The 23,010-nt window shown below is 38.3% G+C and overlaps 1 protein-coding gene across 2 annotated transcripts in view; it reads right to left on the reverse strand.

Annotated features, from left to right (window-relative positions):
* The window catches only part of LOC122800825 (procollagen-lysine,2-oxoglutarate 5-dioxygenase 2-like), an 816,734-nt gene that overhangs the window by 417,929 nt on the left and 375,795 nt on the right, over positions 1–23,010 (reverse strand). For both annotated transcript variants that reach the window (XM_044070112.1, XM_044070111.1), the window contains exons 6-7: positions 12,152–12,215; positions 3,549–3,646 (exon numbers count right to left, since the gene is read on the reverse strand). In XM_044070112.1, coding sequence (XP_043926047.1) covers positions 3,549–3,646; positions 12,152–12,215 — 162 coding nt within the window. The remainder of the gene's footprint in view (positions 1–3,548; positions 3,647–12,151; positions 12,216–23,010) is intronic.

A 23,010-nucleotide genomic window follows, 5' to 3' on the forward strand; every position in this document is an offset into this window, starting at 1 on the left:
TATTCTGCAGGATTGAGGCACACCGATAGGATTCAGGTTAGAAGCTCTGAGCACAGACATGCCTAGAGATGTTAAATGAATCAAAGAAATTAAAGAAAAGTACCTCTGCGCCATTGAACTGCAGTGCCAAAAGACATGACAGCAGAGTAACCATATGACATGCCATATGACTTTGAGTACTCTCGGAGATGTATATAAGAAATGATGTCTTCTTACGCAGTGAACATTTAATTTATCCTTCATGGGACAAATGATGCTTTTGTACAGTGTACACATTGTGCAGACTATGCTGAAGGTGGAGGCACAAGCATATAGGTGAAGGAAGTGAATGTCTTACAGCAGACAAAGCTAATGTTTTTTCATCTCTTTGCAAAGAACATTCTAGAAGCTCATAACTGACAAACCACCAATGTCTTAAATTCCCTTTCTAGAAAGCTTTTCAATACTATTGTAAAAGTACATATAAATGATTTCAAAACCTCTGTCTGCCTCACAGACATCTTATCACATGATCCGTTGTTTTTACTCACAGTTATGACATAGCAAGTCATTTTGGGGGTCAAAAGATAATTATCATATACAGAACTGACACATTTTCTGGTGACATAAGTTCTTGTTTACTAATAAGATATTTTATGATATTCAAAGTTAGCATAGATTGACTAGTACTAGAAGCCTAATGCCAGTAGAAAGCTGTTTAATTTTTCTCCACAGGCCTCCACAAAATGTTTCATTTTTTGAATTCAGCATGTATGCCAACATGGGATATATGGAGCAGTGCCAGTTTTTTACATACTTTCATTCATCCATCTACTAAAAACATACATACATAGCCCAAAGGGTTTCATCTAAATCCCCTGATTATGACTATGATTCCCACAATTACATCCATTAACAATTAACAAGTTTAAAAATAGTTTAAGCTTCAAAAAGGTCAGGTAATATAATATAATTCGCAAATGTGGTTCCCATATTCCAGCTGTAAATGCAATCAGCCTCACATACTGTCATGAAAGTAACTGATGTCTATCTTTCATCTCCCTAATGATCCTATGTGACCTCTGGTTTTCCATTACAAGTCATTTTTTCCAGTCTAGTCCCAGCACCTTCTAAGCTGCATACTTCCATTTAACATTGCAGTCCTAATCAGTTTCCTTACTGTTGGGTTTACATGCTTTGCTTAATCTGTAGACATTTATTTCTTCTGACTCCTACTGTACATACCCATTTTAAGAAAGCAGTGGCTAAAAGGGACCCCAGACAGCGAGTTGTATGGAAAGGAGGTTTTGACCCCACCTATGTCCCAGACAACCAGCATTTTACTTTATTTTAATATTTTTTATTTGATTGTTTATTTATATATATTTGTTCATCTGTTATACTGCTGTATTATGAAAGCATGCCTCTTTTTCAGGTCAGCCCAGGAGTGCTGACTTAGTGACTTGTAAAGAATCATACAGTGGGCAAATGGAAGGGAAGAGAATCAAACCCAGGACTGCATGACGAAAAGTTTTAGAAGCTCACAGCCATAATCTACTGCACAAAGCTGTTATATAGGCTTGTCTTGCAGCTTGTAATTGGAGAGGTCTGGAAATGAGTGGCAGATGCCATTTTGCCCTTCCTGTCTGGGGGGGGGGGGGGGTATTGGTCAAGTCTTATACTAAGACTTCCTTCTGGGAAAATAACCAGTAGTGCAGTTCCAGCAACAGAAATGCTTGTAATGCTCAAGCCCAGCAGAGAATGCACAGCTGGTCTCCTGATCACTGCAGCTGTGTAGACATTTACATCGCCATAGAATTGCAATGAATTATATGGCCAATGGTAGTGATAAATAGAGGGGGGGGGGTTGGGGGGTTAGCATAACATACAAAAGTTTCCTGACATAAAAAGTGGCTCTACCCTCACCTTCTTCATGTCACAGGATACAAGAGATCGGGCAACAAAAGCCAAAATGTACAATGGATTCATACTGAGATGATAAATGGAAGCCAAAAGAAAGAAGCATGACAAGAGAGAAAAGAGTGAAGTACATTTACCATTTAACAAATGAATGCAGTCTGTCAGTCTAGGCCGTTAGTGGTAAAGCTCCGTACGGTCACTATGCAGGTCCCAGTACACAAAGTCCTGCTTTCATTCCTTCCACCTTTATTTTCCTACGATGTTACTCTGTCCAACTCACTAATCTTGCCAGTTCTTCAGAGGTGCCCTTCAAAGGGGAAAAAGTTGACCAGAAGAAAAATTCTGCACTTCCATGCTGTATAACACTACTCATGCTGTTTAAGTAGACAATGCTTCTGGTTACCCCCAGTAAACAGACAGTTGCCCCTAACAGGCCTACATGGTTAATAAATGATTAAAACATGATGAATTAATAATCTATGTGGACCATTTTAATCGTTATAATTCTGGAGATGAAAGACACTCAATACCGTATATTTAGACATAGATACAGATATATCTATAAATATAGATAAAGACAGAGATAGGTAGATACAGACATGTCATTTGTGTGAATGGCAGTTTGCCTGTACATTTGATTGAGTTACTTCACTGTTGGGCAACAAAGGTAAATGGCTTTTGGTAGGGATGGGAGTTTGTGTGCAACAGTGTGTGTGTGTGTGTGTGTGTGTGTGTGTGTGTGTGTGTGTGTGTGTGTGTGTGTGTGTGTGTGTGTGTGTGTGTGTGTGTGTGTGTGTGTGTGTGTGTGTGTGTGTATAAAGGTTAAAGTAGGGCTAAAGTAAAATTATAGATTTAGTGTATATATGGAAATATGTGGGTTTGTATTTGAGATACGGTCAGGTAAAGCGATAAATTTATTCTATGTATGAGTGCGTTTAGGTGAGTGTTAGATAAAGGGTTAGTTAAGGGGACGGATTTAGCATATTTGTGAGTAGATGTGGGTTACAGTTACAGTGAGGGTCAGGTACAGGGCTAAGTTTAGTGTTGTATGTTTGTGTGTGTCCATGAGGAGTGCATTAGCTGTCTTGGGTAGTTTTAGTGTTACAGAAAGTTTTTTTTTTTTTTTAAGGTAAGGTGCATCATTAGGGTTAGGGGCAGGGTTTATAGATGTTTACTAGAGCCATTTTAAGTCTAGCCAGCCTTACTCCAAATTTAACAAAAAATTGCTGATGTGTCAATACCCCAAGAAATGTTATAGTTATGATAAGTACTCATCAAGCATTCACAAGCCGTATCACTCCATTAGGGACACTGGTGTCAAACCAGGGTAAGTTTGCAATTTCATTTCCATTCATCCAAGTTACATTAAAATATGGGTGAGCTTTGCTTCACATGGATGGGAAGTCTATTCCAGAGAATAGGTAACCATTAAGACACATTCCAGTCCCACCAATATGTCCTGCTTGTGTCACAGAAAAGGTTTAGGTTAGGGCAAAGGTTAGAACAAATTACTAAAGAGTGTGGGGAAGGGTTTACACACTTGCACTGATTTGATGGCTTGTGTTTATATTATTCTATTTATCTATCTTTCTGTCTGTCTATTTATCAGATTCTAGTTTCTGTGTGCTTGACCCAACAAAATAACTTACTTTGGTAGGTCCATTGCCATGGATGACTGTAGGAAATGTCTCATACATAGAATTCCATGCTCTTGCTCTTCCCTTTTCAAACTTCAGCGCAACTTCCTCTGAAAAAATATAGGCATGCATTCAAGTGAAAAGTGCCATGAACAATAATATCAAAAGCAATCACAGATCATCTGACAAATGTTATCAATTATACTAAAGTAAAATAACATTGACACAACTTGTAAACATTTTTTCAGAGATGTTTATTAATTGTAAAGTTCATTTTCTAACTTACACATATAGCTGAATTTTGACTCATGGGAACTACATACCTCACCATATAGTCTGTTAAAAGAAAACTGTCTTAACGCTAAAAAGTCTATTTTTTCACTCTGTCTCTGTTTTCTGAGTTATTTTAACATCTCAAAATCACTCTGACTGTTTCTTATAGAATTTTAATTTGTTTTCGACAAAATAGCTGTTGATGGGGCTTGACATATTAAAGTGATCTTATTTTTCTTCAAGCCTTTCTCTTTCCCATAACCCATTTCAAGTCTGCTTTATATAAGTCATGCTAGACACAAGGAAGTAATGGTGTATTCCCATTCCATTAACATATAATGGGATTAGAGTCTGTCATCCTATATAATGTCTTTAACAGGACAGCTTATTTTACTTCTTGAATGGCCCTCATTTGTGTGTGTCTCAAGGCTTGTTTTATAGTATACTAAGGAACCATACAGCTGCAACCAAAATAGTTGGAAACTGCAGGCCTTGTTCAAAGTATCTTTTTGTAGCCCAAGATGAGTTGGCATCCCCTCCTATTTTCTGACTTTTTTCTAAATGTCACAAACATTTTGATACTACATTTAAGCCATCTTAAAATGTAAAGTTGTATAAACAACAAGCATTTAAAGTTTAAAGCTTAGCATTTCAATACTGTGATGCTGCTTATATAAATTTGTCAAAAGATTTAACTGCCTTTAAATCATTGGCTGAACTAATTGTTCTGTTTTGCTATGAAAGGCATGGCAACATTGGAAGCAGATGTGAATCAGTGTAAGTTTTCTTCCTGTCTGCAGCAAAAACAACTGAAAACAGTTTCACACCTCTCTATCTTGTTTACATTAGCCTGAGCTCCTGACTACAAATTTCTCTTTGCCTGTGGTGTGCCATGCAAATGTAGACAAATTCCTCTCCAACTTATGTGAGACGTTAAGCTTAAAAAAGTGGGTGGTCTTTCTCTTCCTTTGATGCCAAAGTGAGGAAAGGAAAGTTTTATAAAGTACAAGCAGGTTTCAGGAACCTACACAGTGCTGAAATCATATTGTAGGGAGATATGTAACCTAAGAGTTGAACTAAATTCCCAAAAGTGGCTGAACACAGATTCCCCGGACTCGAGCTGTGAAGATAACCAAGCAAAGATCAAGTTCTTCCTTTGTCACACAGGTTTATTGTAAAAACACGCCAACAGACAGAATACAGAGCTCAATGCAATGGTTAAGCGCTTTCATCTGGAATAACCAGATTTCTTCAGAACAGAGATGAGTCAAAATGTTGGAGAAGTTGGAGTTTTCCTTTAGACAAATATACTTTTCAGATTATTTTCTATGAGAAAGTAAACCACGTGCTTTTTGCTTTAGTTGTAGTGTTCAGTCTATGGCCTGGCAAGTAACAAGTTAACTGCCTGCTGTACATATTACTGCAAAAGGAAACCCAACAGTCCCTTTACATAATGTTTTATGTCAGTTTACATTTATCAAATTGGATCTAAACAATGTTGAAGGTGAACAGTTCATAAGAGCTATAAAAGCAGCTGTGCATTCATTAACTTCTTTATTAGGGTCACAAAGATGTCAGAGAATCTCACACAGTGGGTAGGATGAGTAAATTACTCCTTTCTATGAAAGATCTAAGCAAAGTTCCCACTAGGAGTTCCATATTAAAGGCTGCAGCTAGAGCAGGAAAAAAGCAAGTGAAACAATCATTCCATTTCAGGCTTATTTTTGGTTCACAACAAATAAACATTCCTAAATTTAGCATCCCCCTACTGAAACAACACTGTTTGAACTTTTCAGAGTATTGCAGACTTGTAGTACAAAAGACAAAGAACTTATTGTTTCATACTTAACATGGCACTAATTGTGTTAAATTCTTTTTGACATCAAAGTAATGCATTAAATATCTAAAAAAGCATTTTTGTAAATTCCAAGTCTTTAAATAGCAAAGAATAACCATGAAACTGGAACCACACCAACGTATTTTAATTTAGCACTTTCATCTTGACAATGCAAAAGACTTCATCGGAATAAAACATAATTTGAACAGCCACCTTATTTACCTTTCAAAAACACCTGATTGGACAACTACAAACTTTTATTCCACATTTAAAGATATAGTACAGTAAAACCCTGCATGAAATTATTTATACAAAAAGTTAAAAATACATAACATATAAACAAATATTAATTTTTTGTTTTGCTTTTCTGTATGGTTTTTGTACAAAATACTATGCTAAAAATTAAGGAATGTGTTCAACTAGAAAAAAAAATTCTAAAATATATGCTGTATGTTACCATATAAGAAACTGCAATGGCTTAATATTCTTTGTAAATACTTTGGAATCCTTTTTCACCAGTCAGGAATAATGACTGAGGCTTCATCATCTATTAGACAACCAACCCAGTTTCCTAAATGAATCTTCAGAAGTTCTCATTTTTTAAATATGGGAACTGGATAACATCCAGTGATCACATTTAAAAAAGTTATGTGTGCACCTTTGGATGAGTCTAGAATAAACATGGTTTCTTAAAAAGAAGCAGCATTTTGGAAATATCTGCATGACTCAATTTTGATTGGTGGGGAATATTGCACAACAGCATACCTGTTATCAATGCAATTAAACATAAGCATTTCCAATCTGATGTATGTCAGATAAAGAACGTTTTTGTGGATGAGGTACATAATAATAATACACACCATTTAACCTGCAGAAAAGTGGGTTTATCATATTATCTCAATTTCTGCAACAGACACCAGCCTGCTTAAAAACAAAGTTACAAAATAAAAATAAAAAACAAAACAGGACCATTATCTTATTACTGATGCAGCTGTATTAATTCTTGTAACAATACTATTTAATGCTATGAAACCCCACTGGCAAATAAGCTCAAGGTATACAGATCTCACAAAAAAAAGGAAAATCACCTAAGAAAAGCTGACTGTGGCTAGTCAGTACAGCTTCGTGAAAAGTACATCATCTATACAAAACTCCATACCTCTGCCCTGAGGATCACTACTCAGTATGCCTTATTCATATCCAAACTTGTGAACCATTTAACATGCACACTTTATTGCAAGGGAGGTAGTGACTGTTGACAGCAGTACCCATCTTATAACTCAAATCACCTCATTTCCGTTCTTTGCCCATAGGTTATATATTTTTTTTTGAAATCATTAAACTTTTGTTTGCTTTACTTTGGTTTGCAAAATATGTTAATCTCTGGGTAATAAGCTACAATCTCCTTTTTTGTTCAGGATTTCCAGTGTATCTAAATGTATTATAATACTGATAAATACACATGCTGGTACACTAATGCATGCATGCATGCATGCATGCATGTGCGTGCATGTGCACACAAACAAACATACACATACACACACACACACACACACACACACACACACACACACACACACACACACACACACACACACACACACACACACACACACACAAACACACATACATTGTGAAGTCAGCTACATGATCCACCTTCAACTATGAGTATAAAACAGCAGATGGAAACCTACAGAAGAGATATAGGTTTTAGCTTCTTTACTCAGCTATGCTCTCCAGCCAATTGCAGTGATAAAATGTTCCTTCACAGCATGCATTACCATTAGCCTTGAGGGGACCATTTCCCATGACTATATTATCTCATATGCCACTTTAAGCAAACAAGAGCGCATGTTTTGGAAAAAATGACACAGAACCATTTATGCAAGAATATTTCATTAAATCAGGACAAAAAACATTATTTAGGATTAAGTCCATTTTTCAGATGGTGTAAGTGCTTTACCATATACAGAACACAGGCAGTCTGACACTTGTGAATGTTCATCCTCCACCCTGGTAAACACAGAGTCATCTGAACATGTTACCATCTTGAACTGCAGTCTTTCTCATCTTTCCTCAGATCAAGAGCACTGGTTCCTAGTACTTGAAGCTGTTGTTTTTGTGAAGATACCTCCAGATCCTGGTTGTTCCCTACTGGCATATCTCTCAGCTTCTTAGCCTAAGAAATCTGGACAAAATCTGATGTAACTGGGGTGCAAAGGCCCCAAAATAAGGACAGATTTTAAATATTACTCTTATAAAGTTAGAAAGCAGATAGAATAACAGGGCTTGTGTTAAAAATGAAATGCATGTTCTAAAAGAGTATGAAGTCTAAAATTCAAATGTATGTCATTATTTAATGATTTAATTCCTCAGATCATCTAAGCGGTTTGGCAGAAAACTACAAATTTTATAAAGAACTGACCCAAAGTTCTGGACATTCTGTGAAAACATGGACAGTTGAGAGGTATGGACACTGGTATGGATGTGTAGGATCATGGAATACTTGCTGAATCTCTAGTTTGTTGAAAATGTCTTGCTGTCTTATTTTGTGCCCTGAAGAAAATGCTTGCTATAGTGCCATTCCTGTCTTAATATATTTTCTGTGCCTGCTTGGTATTTTTCAACTTATTTTTAAGACACAGAACTGGCATGACCTGCAGAAGTTTACACGAGACACAGAGTCAAGACCTAAAATGGGTCCCCGCATGCTGGTGATAACCTCACTGGCTGATAAGAGTGCACTGTGGTATTCAAGGAGAGCGCCATGCACAAGCCCTGCTTTACTTCCTGATCATACTTTTTTCATTTTTACTGTTGGATTAATATACTTCTATACCCAGAATGTTGACGGCATCTAGACCTCATCATTATGCATAAAACTCCTTCCTTAAGCAAGACATTTGATCTCCCAACTTTGGGATTCCAAGATCATGTACAACTTCCTTTCAGTATCGTCGATCCTCGGCTGTGGTGCCTTCTGTGTGGAGTCTGCATGTCCTCCCTGTGGTCCCGTGGGTTTCCTCCGGGTGCTCCGGTTTCCTCCCACATCCCAAAGACATGCTGTAGGTGGATTGGACACTCTAAATTGGCCCTAGGTGTGAGTGCGCGTGTGTGTGTGTGTGTGTGTGTGTGTGTGTGTGTGTGTGTGTGTGTGTGTGTGTGCCTTCTGTGGAAGGTTGGGTGCTGGGCTGACAACTCGACACTGTAAAACTCCACTGCCAATCATGAGTGGACAGGTGATCCGCTGTGGCAACCCTGAACCGAAAAAAGCCAAAAGAAGAAGAAGTAGCAGTGGGGGGAGGGGTTGTATCTGTAACTCCGACAACTACTGTATTTCTTGAATAGCGTTCACTTAAATTGAGTATTGGTTTCCTTTTAATCTGAAGATACCAATAGTAATTTTTATTCAATGGTTTGTACGGAATTATCAACTCTCTGGTCTGGCTCCTCCAAACCACATTTTTTTCTGGGGTCGACATGCCAAACTAGAATAGCATGTCCCTAGCATATTCTTTACACTTCACTATTTCCTGATGGACTTCACCTATTTAATACAATATTTGCTTTCTCATGGGTGTATACATGATCACTCTCTTGGACTTGTATAACATTCCTTCTTTATGAATTTCAGATCCTTGAATGCAAAATATGGTGACTGACCATCCATACATGCATTCAAAAAATTTCCCACATCTGTATACTGTAGTCAGGAAATATTTTTTTTATGGGCATATCCTACTCATGCATTTCACATATTACATATATTACATGTACAGACAATTAGCTGTTCATCTTGGAGTAACGCTGTCTCTAGCGCAAACAGACAACTTGCACCACTGTTAGCTTCCTAGTACCACAGTACTAGGGGGTTGAGACCTCTTTAACTAGAATTTTAGCACATTCTGAAGCGTTCCACTTTTTCTATGTTCCCAAGTCTCTAGCTATTACTTCTTCTCATCAAATTCCTTAGCAGCAGTGAAAAATTCAACAGAATTTGAAAAGTTACGGTGAGATACTGCATCATGCCTAAGATCCACTATATCAAAGCTTTGTCTTCTGGCTAGTCCAGCTCTACCACGGCTGTTAATTTTTCGCATTTCTGGTTTGATGCTCTGTTCTGTCAGTGTATGGCCAACACACGGTATTCAGACAGATGTGGCATTTTTTGCCTTCAGTTTATACTCCAGTTATTGATCATGTTTTGCTTCAATTCACCTCATACTCAGGTGAGAATTACGGTCAGCATTCTTGAGAGTCCTTTCACTATTTGAGCTATGGCACTCTGAAAAACTTTGAAACACTGACAACATCTAAAATAACATTGTGAGAAAGTTACTATCATCCTACCACTGTGTTGAAAGTGCATTACTGTCTTTTTATATATTTGACAAATCATTTGTTGTCCACCATGATTAAATGATAATGCAAACTTCCCAGAATCAGTTAGCAACCTAAGTGCTAAAGGATCCACTTGGAACAGGAGGGAATAAGCTGCCACTGCTAGTTCACTCCTTCAGATAAATGGCTTGTACACATTTTGCTGCAGGAGTCACACTTGTGGATCAGATCTCAGATGTATTCTCATGTAAGAAGGCAGTGTGCAAAGAATGAGACCTGTCAAGCAAATGTACACATTGTAAATATTTATTAGGTCAATGGTTAGTAAGATGACATTTAGAAAGAAATGTGATTGAAAGGCAAGGAAAGCTTAAGAATGTAGTAACTGTAATGTGCCCTGACCAAACACAGTTCAGTAATAATTTATATTAGGACACACCAGGATGTGCAGTAGCAAACACTGCCAGTGGTGTGACAAGAGCACAGGCGGACCTTCGTAATGGCAGACCTCTTATTGTTCAAGTAATAAATGTTTGTACAGATTTGTTCTTCTGCTTAAATTACAGTCTTTTTTTGACATGTCTGCACTCGGCATTTCAAGTACTGACATTTCAGTAGGGAAAGAGAGAGAGAGAGGTGCCTTAATATTAAAAAAATGACATTTTTATTTGAAATTTAAGACTTTGAGTAGCTATTTTTGAATGTCTATACATTATATAAGTATAGTGAATAATTCAATTAGAACTCCATTTACTTGCAAGAAATATAATCTGTTCAATGGTCAAATGAATAGTGTCATTAAATGAAATATTTCATTCAGATGCAGATTTATCTATGAAAGTGCATGCTTGTAAATTTAACATATATAAAACTAAAGGAATATTGGAAGCAAAACTCCTGCATAAGGAATATTGGGGTGTGAACCTCCATTCAAAATGTCTTCCTTTGTAATTTTAATTGGTGTAATGTTGCATTCAATGTGGAAATCAATGTATTCTGTTTAAAGATCAAGCAAGCCATGCTATTTAAATGGCACAGGTCAAGGAACTGCAGTTTGCAGTATTAGTACAGACATATCTATAAGCATCTATATCTGTAAAGAGATTATATATAAAAATAAGTGTGTGTGTGTGTGTGTGTGTGTGTGTGTGTGTGTGTGTGTGTGTGTGTGCGTGTGTGTGTGTGTATACATATGTGGTTCCCTATCAGATGATCGAAATGCCATTTCCACGAATACGAAATTATCGACATGTATTGTGCGAACTACGTAAACGCCGAACGTCCAAAACTATGAAATCTGAAATGTCGAAATGTTTTGGTTGGCCCGTCTGTGGTATAGCTCCGTAAGGTAAGTGTGCGATAGGTATGGACCTAAGGGTAGGATGTAGGTTAAAGTAAGTGTATAGATAGGTAATGTATGTAAGATTTAGTGTAGTGTTAGAAGTAGGGTTTTGTTAAATGTATTTATGTGTATTATTTATTTTGTTAGGGTATATCTCCGTAGGGGAAGTGTGTGGTAGTTACGGACCTTAGGGTTAGGGATTGGTTAAGGATAGTGCATAGATAGTTGTGTATGTGGGGTTTAGTGCATGGTTTGAAGTTGGGTTGTGGTGCTTTACTTTAGGGTTAGGAGTAGGATTTGGTTAGTGTATGTATGTGGTTTGTTTATTTTGTTTGGGTAGGTAGTATGTAGCGGGTGGTGGGGTTGGCCAACTATGACCGTTCGATGTTTTAAATTTCGTGGTTTAGTGCGTTCGGTCTATTCGCGGTTCGATTAATACATGCCGCTCTTTTGGTATTCGCTGAAATGGATTTTTGTGGAACTGATATAGACCCTGCATATGCATATGCATAATGTAATATATACACACATACATATATATATATATATATATATATATATATATATATATATATATATATATATATATATGTGTGTGTGTGTGTATGTATGTGTGTGTGTGTGTGTGTGTGTGTGTGTGTGTGTGTGTATTTCTAAAGATAAGATTATATAACAAAAGCTGATTACACAAAAAAAAGAGAACATCATAGCGAAACACAAAAAAAAAACCTGACACACTGCCTGAGTACAGCTTGTACATCTTAAAAACAGCAACAACATTTTGGAATGGAAACTACAAGCTAAGCAGAGAATGAAACATACCTGTTGCACCATTTAAGTTTTGGAAAACTCTGCATTTATGATCCAAGGTAATATTTATACGTTCCTGGACAAAAGAAGACAATGGAAAAGCATTAATTTTTTGACACTTGCCAAAACCCCATGTTTGTGAACACACATTGCTACCACATTGCAGGATTTTTTAATAAAATAAATAGTTTAGTTTGAAATGTTGTGCAAGCTACACTAAGTCATGGTTTAAAAGATACTTAAAAAATATGTAAAAAAGTGACAACATTTATTTTATTTTATTTTATTTTATTTTATTTTACATTTGTTAACCGGGCTAGTCTAGCTGGATATATGTCCATTTTCAGTAGAGGCCCGGGGAGAAAAGCTCCTCACATAGATCAATTACAAAGAGACATATAATAAAAGTACAGTAAGAATATACATTTAGTAATAAGAATAACAAATACCTAAGGCACACCAAAAAAAATATACTAGTTCGTTAGAAGCATCACAAATAAGAAGCATCACAAATAAAAAAGCTAAAGATTAGCAAATTTTCATAAACTGTTGGAAAGAAAGAATTAGTACAGGACATACGAAGGGATTAATGAAGAAATACCAGGGAGGAGAAGAGTGAGACGCAAAGGTCTAGTAAGGAGAAGAGAAGGAGATGGAAAAGAGGACAGGGTAGAGAAAAGGTGGAGTGGGACAGAGCATAAGAGGAGAGCAGCAGGGCGATAAGAAGAATGTATATGTCTAGATAATAAGTACAGTGAAAAGTTGTGGTAGAGTAGGGGAATGAAGAAGCTTAGTCAGGAGTCCTACAGGAGCAAAGCCAGTGATTTTGGAAGTGCAGTTTGATTTTTTGTTTGAAGAGTAGTAAGGAGAGGATTAGAGTGATATCAGTGGGTAGCTGATTCCATGTCTTACCTACAGTATTGGTGAACAGAGAGTCACCAGCTAAGTTATAGGATTTTACAGATTTGGTCATGAGTTTAGAAGAAGATCGAAGGGAGGTAAGATTATTATAAGGGATTAAAAGTTGAGAAAGTATAGGGGTGTTGTCAGGTTGGTAAAGTATCTTGTGGGCAATGGTAAGTTGTGAGATCATAAGGCAGTTTTGTAGCTCAAGCCAGCCTAGGAGTTTTAGGTTATGACAGTGATGTGTTCTAAAAGGGTTACTCGTGGCAAAGCGAGCAATACTATTGTAGCAAGTTGCTAGTTTATTTAGGTTAGCCTTCTTAAGGTTAGTGAAAATAGGTGAGGCGTAAAAGAGAGTAGATATCAGATGGGAGTGGGCGATAGTTGCTCTGGTAGCAGGTGTAAGAAATGGTTTAATACGGTATAATGATCCTATTTTTTTGTTAACAGTTTTGATGATGTTATTGATGTGTTGATCAAAAGTGAGATTGTTGTCGATGGTTATTCCTAGCAGTTTAGTTGTTGTGTCAGGAGAGATGACAGTGGTGTCATTAGATAAGATGTTGAAGTTTAATGGGGAGGCTCGAGTGGTAGGAGTAAAAAGGAGAAGTTTCGTTTTTTTAGCATTGAGGAGGAGGTACCGTCTAGTAAACCAAGTTTCTACAGTGTTGAAAGTAGTTTGAGTTAGGGAGAGTAGCTCTGAAGAGGTAGATGCTGAACAGATTATAGTGGAGTCATCAACATATTGGATGCAGGTAGCTTGAGGGATTACAGTGCTGAGATCATTTATGTAAAGGGAGAAGAGAAGAGGGCCGAGAATGGAGCCTTGTGGAACTCCAATAGAAACAGGCAATAAGGAAGAGATATGATTGTCCCAACGAACGGCTTGATGTCTGTTGCTAAGATAAGAAGTAAACCATTTTAAAGCCAGGTTATCAAATGAGAGGGATTCAAGGATGTTAATAAGGGAAGAATGGTTCACCATGTCAAAAGCTTTAGAGAGGTCAATGAATAGAGCAGAGGTGAAAAGATTGGAGTTACGATAGTTGTTGATGGTATCAACAAAGGAAAGGAGGGCAGTGGAGGTGCTATGGTGGGGTCTAAAGCCATGTTGACAGTTGGCTATTATGTTGTGTAAAGAGAGATACTGTACAAGTTGCTGATGGATACATTTCTCCATAATCTTAGCTAGAGGTGACAGAAGAGCAATAGGTCTAAAGTTAGTGTAGTCTAAAGAGTTACCTCCTTTGTGAAGTGGGATGATATGAGAGACTTTCCATATATCTGGTATGGTTCCCTCTTGGATAGTCCTATTAATGAGAATAGATATAGGGTATGCAGTCTGTTTGGCAGCCTTTTGAAGAAAGTTTGTCAGCAGAGGGGGTGCATGGTTTCAGTTTGAGAATAAGTTTGTAGATGAAAGAGGTAGAGATAGGATGAAGAGTGAAGTTATGGGGGGAATCAGCAAGATTATTTGGAGGGTAAAAGTTGTTGGTGTTCAGTTGGCTAGCAAGAGATTGGATGGTTTCTATAAAAAAGGAGTTAAAAGTGTTAGCAGTTTGGTTAGGGGTATTTGGGTCTGCATTCATGGGGGAGGGGGTTTTAGCTGTTCCAGGTTTAAGGAGTTTGTTGATTGAAGTCCAGAATTGTTTGGGTTTATTTAAATGGGTTTCTTGAAGTTCACAGTAGTATTTTTTTTGTCAGAGATTATAGCTTTTTTTGTAAGATTTCTAAGTTGGCAAAAATGGAGAAAATCAAAACTGATTCTATGGTATCTCCATTTGGCCCAAGCTTTATTTTTAGTGTGAATTAATTTCTTTGTTTCCTTTGAGAGCCATGGGGCTATATTAGACTTCATTCTAATAGAACGTTCAGGGGCATGTTTATCCAAAATGGAAAGGAAGGTCGAGTTAAAGAATGAAACTGCTTCATTAAGAGGAAGTGATTTCAAGAGGTTCCAGTTGCATGCTTTGAGATCATTTTGAAATAAGTCACTTTTAAAGTGTTTGGTCGAGCGTATTATTCTAGTGTTGGGGAGGTTTTGATAGTCAGTCTTTTCTCTAGAGATATAGGTTAGACAGTGGTCACTGAGGTCATCAGGCAAAGTTCCTACTTTGTATGAGACGTTGACTTTGTTTATAAGTATCCAGTCTAAGATACTCTGTTTCTTACTTGGTTTATTAAGCCTTGTTGTAGTGGTAATGGATTGGGTAAAACCATGTAAGTTTATATGACAGGAGGGATTATCCCTATTAATAGTATTCCAGTCTATATTAAAGTCACCTAGAATTATAGTTTCTTGGGGGTAGTTAGTGGAAACCCAGCTGAGGAAGTCTTCTAAGATGGGTATATTGTTGCCTGGTGGTATGTACATGCAGATTATGTAAAGAGCTTTTTGAGCATTTAATTGAAGTTTAGTGATGATGGCTTCAGCTTTAACATCCTGGGTTGGACAGGCTGGGAGGGTGGAGATGCTAAGATGGTTCTTAAATAGAACTGCCACTCCACCACCTTTACATTTAGAACGATCAAACCTATATAAATTGTAGCCTTGGGGTATAATCTCAGTGTCTTTGGTGGCTGGCTTTAGCCAAGTTTCTGAGAGGCACAGAATATCAAAGTGGTGAATGTCTAACAGGGTATGTAAGTAGGGTACTTTGTTATTTACACTTCGTATATTTAGATGTCCTATGAGTAGGGTGTTATTGAAGTTAGGTTTAGATACTTGAGGGGAGGGATGTGAAGGGCCTGGGTTGGGGTGAATATCACCATCTTGTAAGGTAGGAGTAATAAGTCTGGATGTGATGTTGCTTTTAGGAAGGGTTAGTTGTTTCATTTTTTTATCAGAGGGTAAGGCATAGGTGAGGTGAGAGTACCTATGGAATTTGGGAAGGTGATAGCTAGGGGGTGGAGTTAGAATTTAGGAATGTTGTAAGAGAGGTGTGGATGATAGATGTATGTTTATTCATATAGTCTGGTTGGTTATTAAGTGGGTGTTCGAAGAAAGTAAGAAGGTATGAAGAATAAAGGGAGGTAGAGAATAATGCTAAGAATATCAAAATGGTGGGTAAGTATGGAGTCATATGTAGAAATAGTTGATGTAAGGGAAGTTATAAAGTAGTAGTGGAAGAAAGGGTAAGGAGAGGTGGTGTTATAGGTATAAGGCAAAAAGGAAAGAAGGAATGAATTAGTAGGAGGATTTGTAGGGGTGGGAGAGGAGAATAGAAAGTATAGGTATAGGTGTAGAGAGTGGACGTTTATGGGAAGAAAGGTAATTGAGGAAGAGGAGAGATGCTAGTAATAGGAGAGGAGGTTGGTTTAGTAGGAGAGGAAGGAGGGGGGGGGAGTCTATGTAGAGGGGAGGGGTTAAGTTTCTAGCAGGAAAGATCAGGATAGGTTGTAAGAGTGAGGGGGTGTGACTAGGGAAGTATAAGGTTAGGACCCCTGGGGGTGGGTGGGAATTGGGGGTAGGGAGAGGAGTGGAGTGAGCCCGCAGGGTGAATGGACTGGGATACACAGAGTCCAGAGAGGAAGGAAAAAGTAACAGAAAAAGCTAGCAGATAGAAGGTTTGAGTTAGGTAGTGTAAGGAGGAATGGGTCTCAGAGCACTACAAAGATGGAAAGGGATAGGAGTGAGAAGGTGAGAAAGGAAGAATATGGAAGGGAATAAACTAGTACTGTAAGTTCAGTTGTGGGCAGAGTGACACCTATTGGGCAACAAGTAGAGGTACAGAGAGGAGTCACAGGGTTCTGGAGCAGACAGAACATACACTACTGGGAGGGGGAGTACAGGCTGAGTAAAATACTAGGGTAAGGGAGAGGAAGATTATAACAGAGTAAGGGGGGGGCTGCTGCTGGCAAGCTTAGCTGGGAGCAAACATAAACTGCACCGGGTAAAATTGGTCATAAACTACAATCAAATTAAGTAAACATACTCTCTTAAAATCTTGAGGAAGTGGGTTTGAAGAAGAGTGCAAGGGTCCAGAGTTTTCAAGGGTAGTAGGCAGTAAGTACCCTCGTAGAGTAGAGTGGATTTCAACCCAGGCAAACAGACACTGGGTAAGGCAGGAGAATTAGCTGGTACAGGAGAAAAAGAGGGAGAGAATACAATAGTGTTAAAAAGTACATAAAAATGCAGTATTATCAATATAAAGCTGTAACCAAATACACAGATACAGAAATCAAATCCACTGCTCCATCATATAACACTTTACAAACAGTATAAGCCAGGCAAGAAAATAAGCATTTAGGCAAAAACACTATGCATAGATACTCAGTTAAGGATTATAACAGTTAAACATGTGCATATTCACAGTAGAAATATTGCAGCAGCTTGGTTCAAAAACGCAAGGTATACCATTAAGCAAAGCACAAGGTATTCCATCTAAAGGCAAAGGGAGAGCATAAGGCAAGCCCATAAATCCATAGTGTAGTATAAAGAAGAGTGCCAAGTGTAGGGAGGCCCTGTAGCAAGTATGACCCGAGCCCAGCTTGCACGTGTAAGGCCACTTCCAATACCTTCACTCAGTTCCCAAAGAATGGCAGGGCAGAGTATTGAAAAGTTAACACAATGGTAAACCAAATAGTGATGGTTACAATAATCACAGCAAAAAAAGTAGGGATGTACGTTGCCCAAATAACCCTCAGAAGAGTCTAAGTGGGTCCAAGAGGTACTGATTAGCTTAGGAATAGTCGCAGAACAGTGTGCTAAACACTACCCAAAAATATTAGTAAAAGGACTAGGCCTTGGTCAAGGAATAGTCCCCAGAAGTATCTGTATGGGGTCCAGGAGGCACTGAGTAGCCTAGTATTGTATGCTAAACAGGGCGTTATGCATTTCCCACTAATATCAGTGTAATAGTATGGGGTCCAGGAGGCACTGAGTAGCCTAGTATTAAAACGCTAAACAGGGCACTATGTATTTCCCACTAATATTAGTGTAATAGCCTTGACTAAGTCTCACAACAGTACCAATCTTGAAAACTATAAGGTTAGACCATGTGCGTCTAAGGATCTAACTCAGTCAAGGGTACAGCAAATAAACGCTGCATTTACTGTCGTACATGGAAAATAAGGCTGACACGCTAACGCTGATTAGCCTTCACAGTGTACAAGTTACGATCAGCTACTGAATACAATAAATGCACATATATGTTAACTAGTTAATGTTAACTTCACCTGATGAATTACTTCTTCAGAAAAAACAGCTTTCTGTAAATGAGTGTTAAAAAAAATCTGAATTCAAAAAATATAGTTACAGTCATTAATTTCCATCCAGTGGTAAAGGAAATGTGGAAAAAAGCAATTGTATATGTAGCTGTTGCATATATGTTTGTGCTAGATGACACAGAGTGTGAAAATACAGAGGCTTTGGATGTAATCAAAGGGAAATAATTTGGCAAACCCACCATAATGGCAGTATTTTTTTTATATCCAGCAATAATAGTTGGTATTTGTACACATATCCTACAGCCATTTAATGATGTTACAATGGACAATGCGATAGACGATAATGTTTCTAACAATATGCATTTTATGGATAGTAAAGGTCAAACAAGCCATTTATCTCCATTTCTGGTAAGTGTACTTTTGACCACATAAGGTGAAAGGGCAGACAGAAATATGATCTGTATTTGGCTTTACTAATGTTGGATAGACTTTCCTCTGAGACACCAGACCTTTAGTAATACAGATTATATTTCTATCAGCAGTTGCATGGTATATTACCTTAAGTACCTTAATAGTATGCATAGTCGCCAGAGATATCAGTAACCCAGAACATATGTTTTTTAATTAATTTCTTCAATAACCACTTGAACTTTCATATATACCCCTGCTCACCATACCATACCACTACCCCTGGTCCCACTACATATCCTCTCTACTAACAAATCTCCCTCTCTTACTTATCACTACTTCCATCCCCTCGACCACTCTTGCTCGCTCAACTCCAGCCTCCAGTGTTAACCTCCTTTCTTAATTCTCATCTCTCCTTACTACTTTTTCTAAAACCACTGACATTCCTAATACTGTTCATACAAACATTAAATTGGTATTATCTCTCAAAATGCTCACATAGTAGTCTTTCCACTGCCCATTCTAAAAGTATGATTTTACTATCCTTTTTACTGTTGAGCATAATTAAAGTATCATGTAAATAGTGGTGTTTTAACACCTAACTGTCTAAATATTGTTGTTTTACTGTTTAAATGTCTATCTAATCTGATCTGGAACCAGCTAATGCATTACTGACCTTGTGTTGTAATTGATTGTGATTTCTACTTGAAACCTTTGTATTATTTTAGTGTATGTATACTTGTGGAGCTTTTCTCCTCGGGACTCCACTGAAACAGGGTATTAGCTCATTATCCCGGTCAACAAATCACAAATAAATAAATACATTTTCAAACGTTCTACCAGGTATCATCTTCTGGCTAACCCTAAGCATACATGATGGTTAATATAATGAGCCACAGAGACAGGGTAATAGACACTTCCTGCATTACACAAATATCTAATCGCAATTCTTTCTGCTTAGTCCAACCTATTGGACAAGGAAGTGGTCTACTGCATAAGCCAGTCCTTGAAAATTGGGATAATAGCATCAAATTGTGGGCATAAAGTACCTTACTGAAAGAGATGTGCAAGGGCTGTTGTGTAAGTATTGAGCTGTTACTATAATGGGGGTCCATTTTAACCTAGTAGGAGTCGATCCCCATAAAGCAGCACTAGAAGGCAGCACAAAAAAGAGAGGCTAAGCCAGATGCTTTTGATCATAAAGGCTGTGCGAGTTCACTTTCACTTTTAAGGACAGAGTTGGAAGTGTTTTGTGTCCTGCTGACCAGTGTAGACATAATGTTGGATAAAAAAGCATTACTATTTCCAGGACCAGAGTTGGCAGTATTTTCTCTGCCTAAACCGTTGTGTTATAGAAATTTTTATAAGACTGATTGGGATCCTGAGAAGTGATTCAGTCATGAATGGGTAATGAGAGAAAATCTGTATGTTATGACCGTGGTTTAAAGCTTATAAAGTAGATTGTGCCTTCTCTGTTTTAAATGTGATATAAATACCCAGGAAATCAGAATTACATTATGTGTGTTTGGTAGTAAAGCATGCATTAAAGTATGTGCTGCTTTATTACTTCCTGCTTGAATTGGTTCTTTTGTAAAGCAGGCTGCTTATATTTTGATTGAACAGAATTAATTAAACCACTTTATTCCTTGTGAAATTCCAGTCAGTCTGTGCAACAACTAACTGCTACAAAATACTTCCCTGTGATCAGAATTCTGCTTTCTTACCTAAAGAGCTGTGCTCCTTTACTAAAAAATGAATGATTTGCTTTGTGTTTGCAGCTGAAGTGAGACATCCATAGTTATGTTTTACATTCAACCCTCTTTATTTGAGCTCATTGGTAACTGTGATACTTATTTGGGCCCAAGTGTATACAGTCAGTTTCTGCCTGGCGTTTCTTTGATTTTTTGTAGTATTGATTATCTATGAATCACCATGCCACAACGAATTGCATACATGGTAGTCTAATATGGTGTGTATGAACCTAATTTGAAAAGGCCACAGCTACAGATCACTGCAATTATACAGCAATGTATTTTGGCTTTTCCCAGTTAGGGATCACCACATTGGATCACCGGTAAATGAATTGATTAATAGTGGAATTTTTACTGAGTCAAATTGCCAGCCCAGCACCCAACCTTCATGGAAGGCACATACACCTACCTGCATGTCTTTAAAATTCTCCTCGACCACAGGGAGGACATGCAGACTCTGCACAAATGGTGCACCAGACGAGAATCAAAATGCCAAAACCCTAGCTGCTCAGTTTCTCATTTCTGCCTTACTGAGCAGAGATGACTTTGTGAATGCAGCCATGCACACAACATAGCACAAAGTTTTATGAATTTCACCCAGAATCTGTCACAGCAAGCAACATGCATAAAGCAAGAAGTCCATCCTGGCTGGGGCACTGGTCATTTAGACCACATACAGAAAGATACAAGCACACCATACTCACATATAAGATCAATTTAGAACACCATAATTTCACATGGTAAAAGAATCAAGGCCTCATGGTAAAAAACCACATGAGGGCAGGGACAACATGTAAATTCTGCAAAAAGGGCAACCCAGCTGAGAACAAAGCAAGAAATCCAGGTCCTGTGTAGAATAAAGGATGAAATCTAATAAGCAGTTCTTTCACTAAAAAAAAAAATCCCCCTGCACCACCATAGTAATATAAACTAACCCTGACCCTAATGCTGCTCCTTCTCCAAACACCTAACCCAACACCTTATATTAATAAAAACCTTCCCGTGACACTGCCACTACACAGGACAAACTCAGATATGCAAACATGCACAAAATCACCCTAACAATACTACATCTATCCTCTTACCTAAACATGGCCTTAACCCTAAAATACACACACATTCTCATAAAAGCATGCAAAGCCTGCCCCCTCACCTATAACAACCCATAACCCTAGCCCTCATATAAACACACAGACACTCTCAGTCTCTTCAACCCCACTCAACTTTCCCGACTAAACATTCCCTTGGCATTTTGATTGTTCAGCTATCTGTAGACTTATAGGTTCCTAGGCTCATACTAGGCTGTTGGCCCTAGGGCATATACAAGCCTAGCCATAACAATTCCCTGGCTATTTCTTCCCACACTATTTACTTCCCTGGACCCCTGTCTAGCAGGGCGACTGACATGATCCCTGGGATGAATTTCCTTTCTCCCATCCAATCGTCAAGGTTCCTTTTAAAGAGGGCCAAAAAGGCACTCTGCTTAACATGTATGGGTAGTCTATTCCAGAGCCTGGGGAGTCTCTGGGTCAGGAACCTATCCATCCAGCATGTTTTGTATATTGTGATGACAAGGTTTAGATCCATGGAGAGTGTGGCTCTGAGGAATTGGGATTTCTTTAAGTGTAGCATGTCCAACAGCTCTAGGTTTGACATGGCCTTGTATGTTAAGCAGAGATCAACTATGAGTAGATGATATGCCAAAGAGTACAGCTGGAATTTTTTTAAGGCAGTCAGCATAGGGCATCTGCTTCAGGCCTGTTATTCTTTTAGTGAGGTATTTCTGCGGCCTTTCCAGTTGTTGCAGATGTCTTGAGAGGTACATACCAAATGGGGCGTTGTATTCTACAATGGGTCTAATGAGGGATGAGTACAGTGGGACAATGACATCCTTTTTTCTGGATGAAAAGCCCTTAGTGATGAGGAGTGCCACAAAGAAGGATTTCCTGACTGTTGTGGCGATGTGGTTATCGAAGGTGAGACCACTGTCCACCTGTGTCCCTAAGTCTCTTATCAAACTTTCGGTGTTTAGTGTACTGCCACCTATGCGGTAATTCATGGGTACATGTTTTTTTCCCAAAGGGGATAATTCTTGGCACTGAGCTTGAGCCCATGATTCTGGCACCAAGCATCTGTTTCTGTAAGGCCCTTTTGTAGAGTAGCCACATAATTTGGGGATTCAATAATGGCTCCCAGTTTGCAGTCATCTGTGAACTTTGTTAGACAGAGTCCCTTAGTGTTGGCCTGTGCTTCAGAGAAGTAGATGCCAAACAAGAATGGTCCCAGGACTGAACCTAAGGTACTCCACTTGTCACTTGTCTGGAGCTGGATTTGGAGTCAGCTACCTTTACAGTGTGGGTTCTTTCAGTAAGCCAGTTAGCAACCCATCGAGTGACATAGGGATTAATGCCCAGCTTAGTAAGTTTATCTATGATTCCAGAGTGGGGGATAGTGTCAAAGCCCATGGTGAGGTCCAGATAGGCTGTGTGGCCAGCCTTACCCACGTCCATTGCTCTGGAGACTGATTCGAAGAAATCAATCAGGTTCAGGAGACAAGATCAGCCCTTCACGAACCCAAACTGGGTGGGGTCCAGTGTTTGAAGGTTGCCGATGTCTTTGTTTATACGTTCTATGATAATA

The sequence above is a fragment of the Protopterus annectens genome, chromosome 4.part1, assembly GCF_019279795.1.
Source record: "Protopterus annectens isolate FY-2018-M chromosome 4.part1, PAN1.0, whole genome shotgun sequence".
In the NCBI taxonomy this organism is placed as follows: domain Eukaryota; kingdom Metazoa; phylum Chordata; order Ceratodontiformes; family Protopteridae; genus Protopterus; species Protopterus annectens.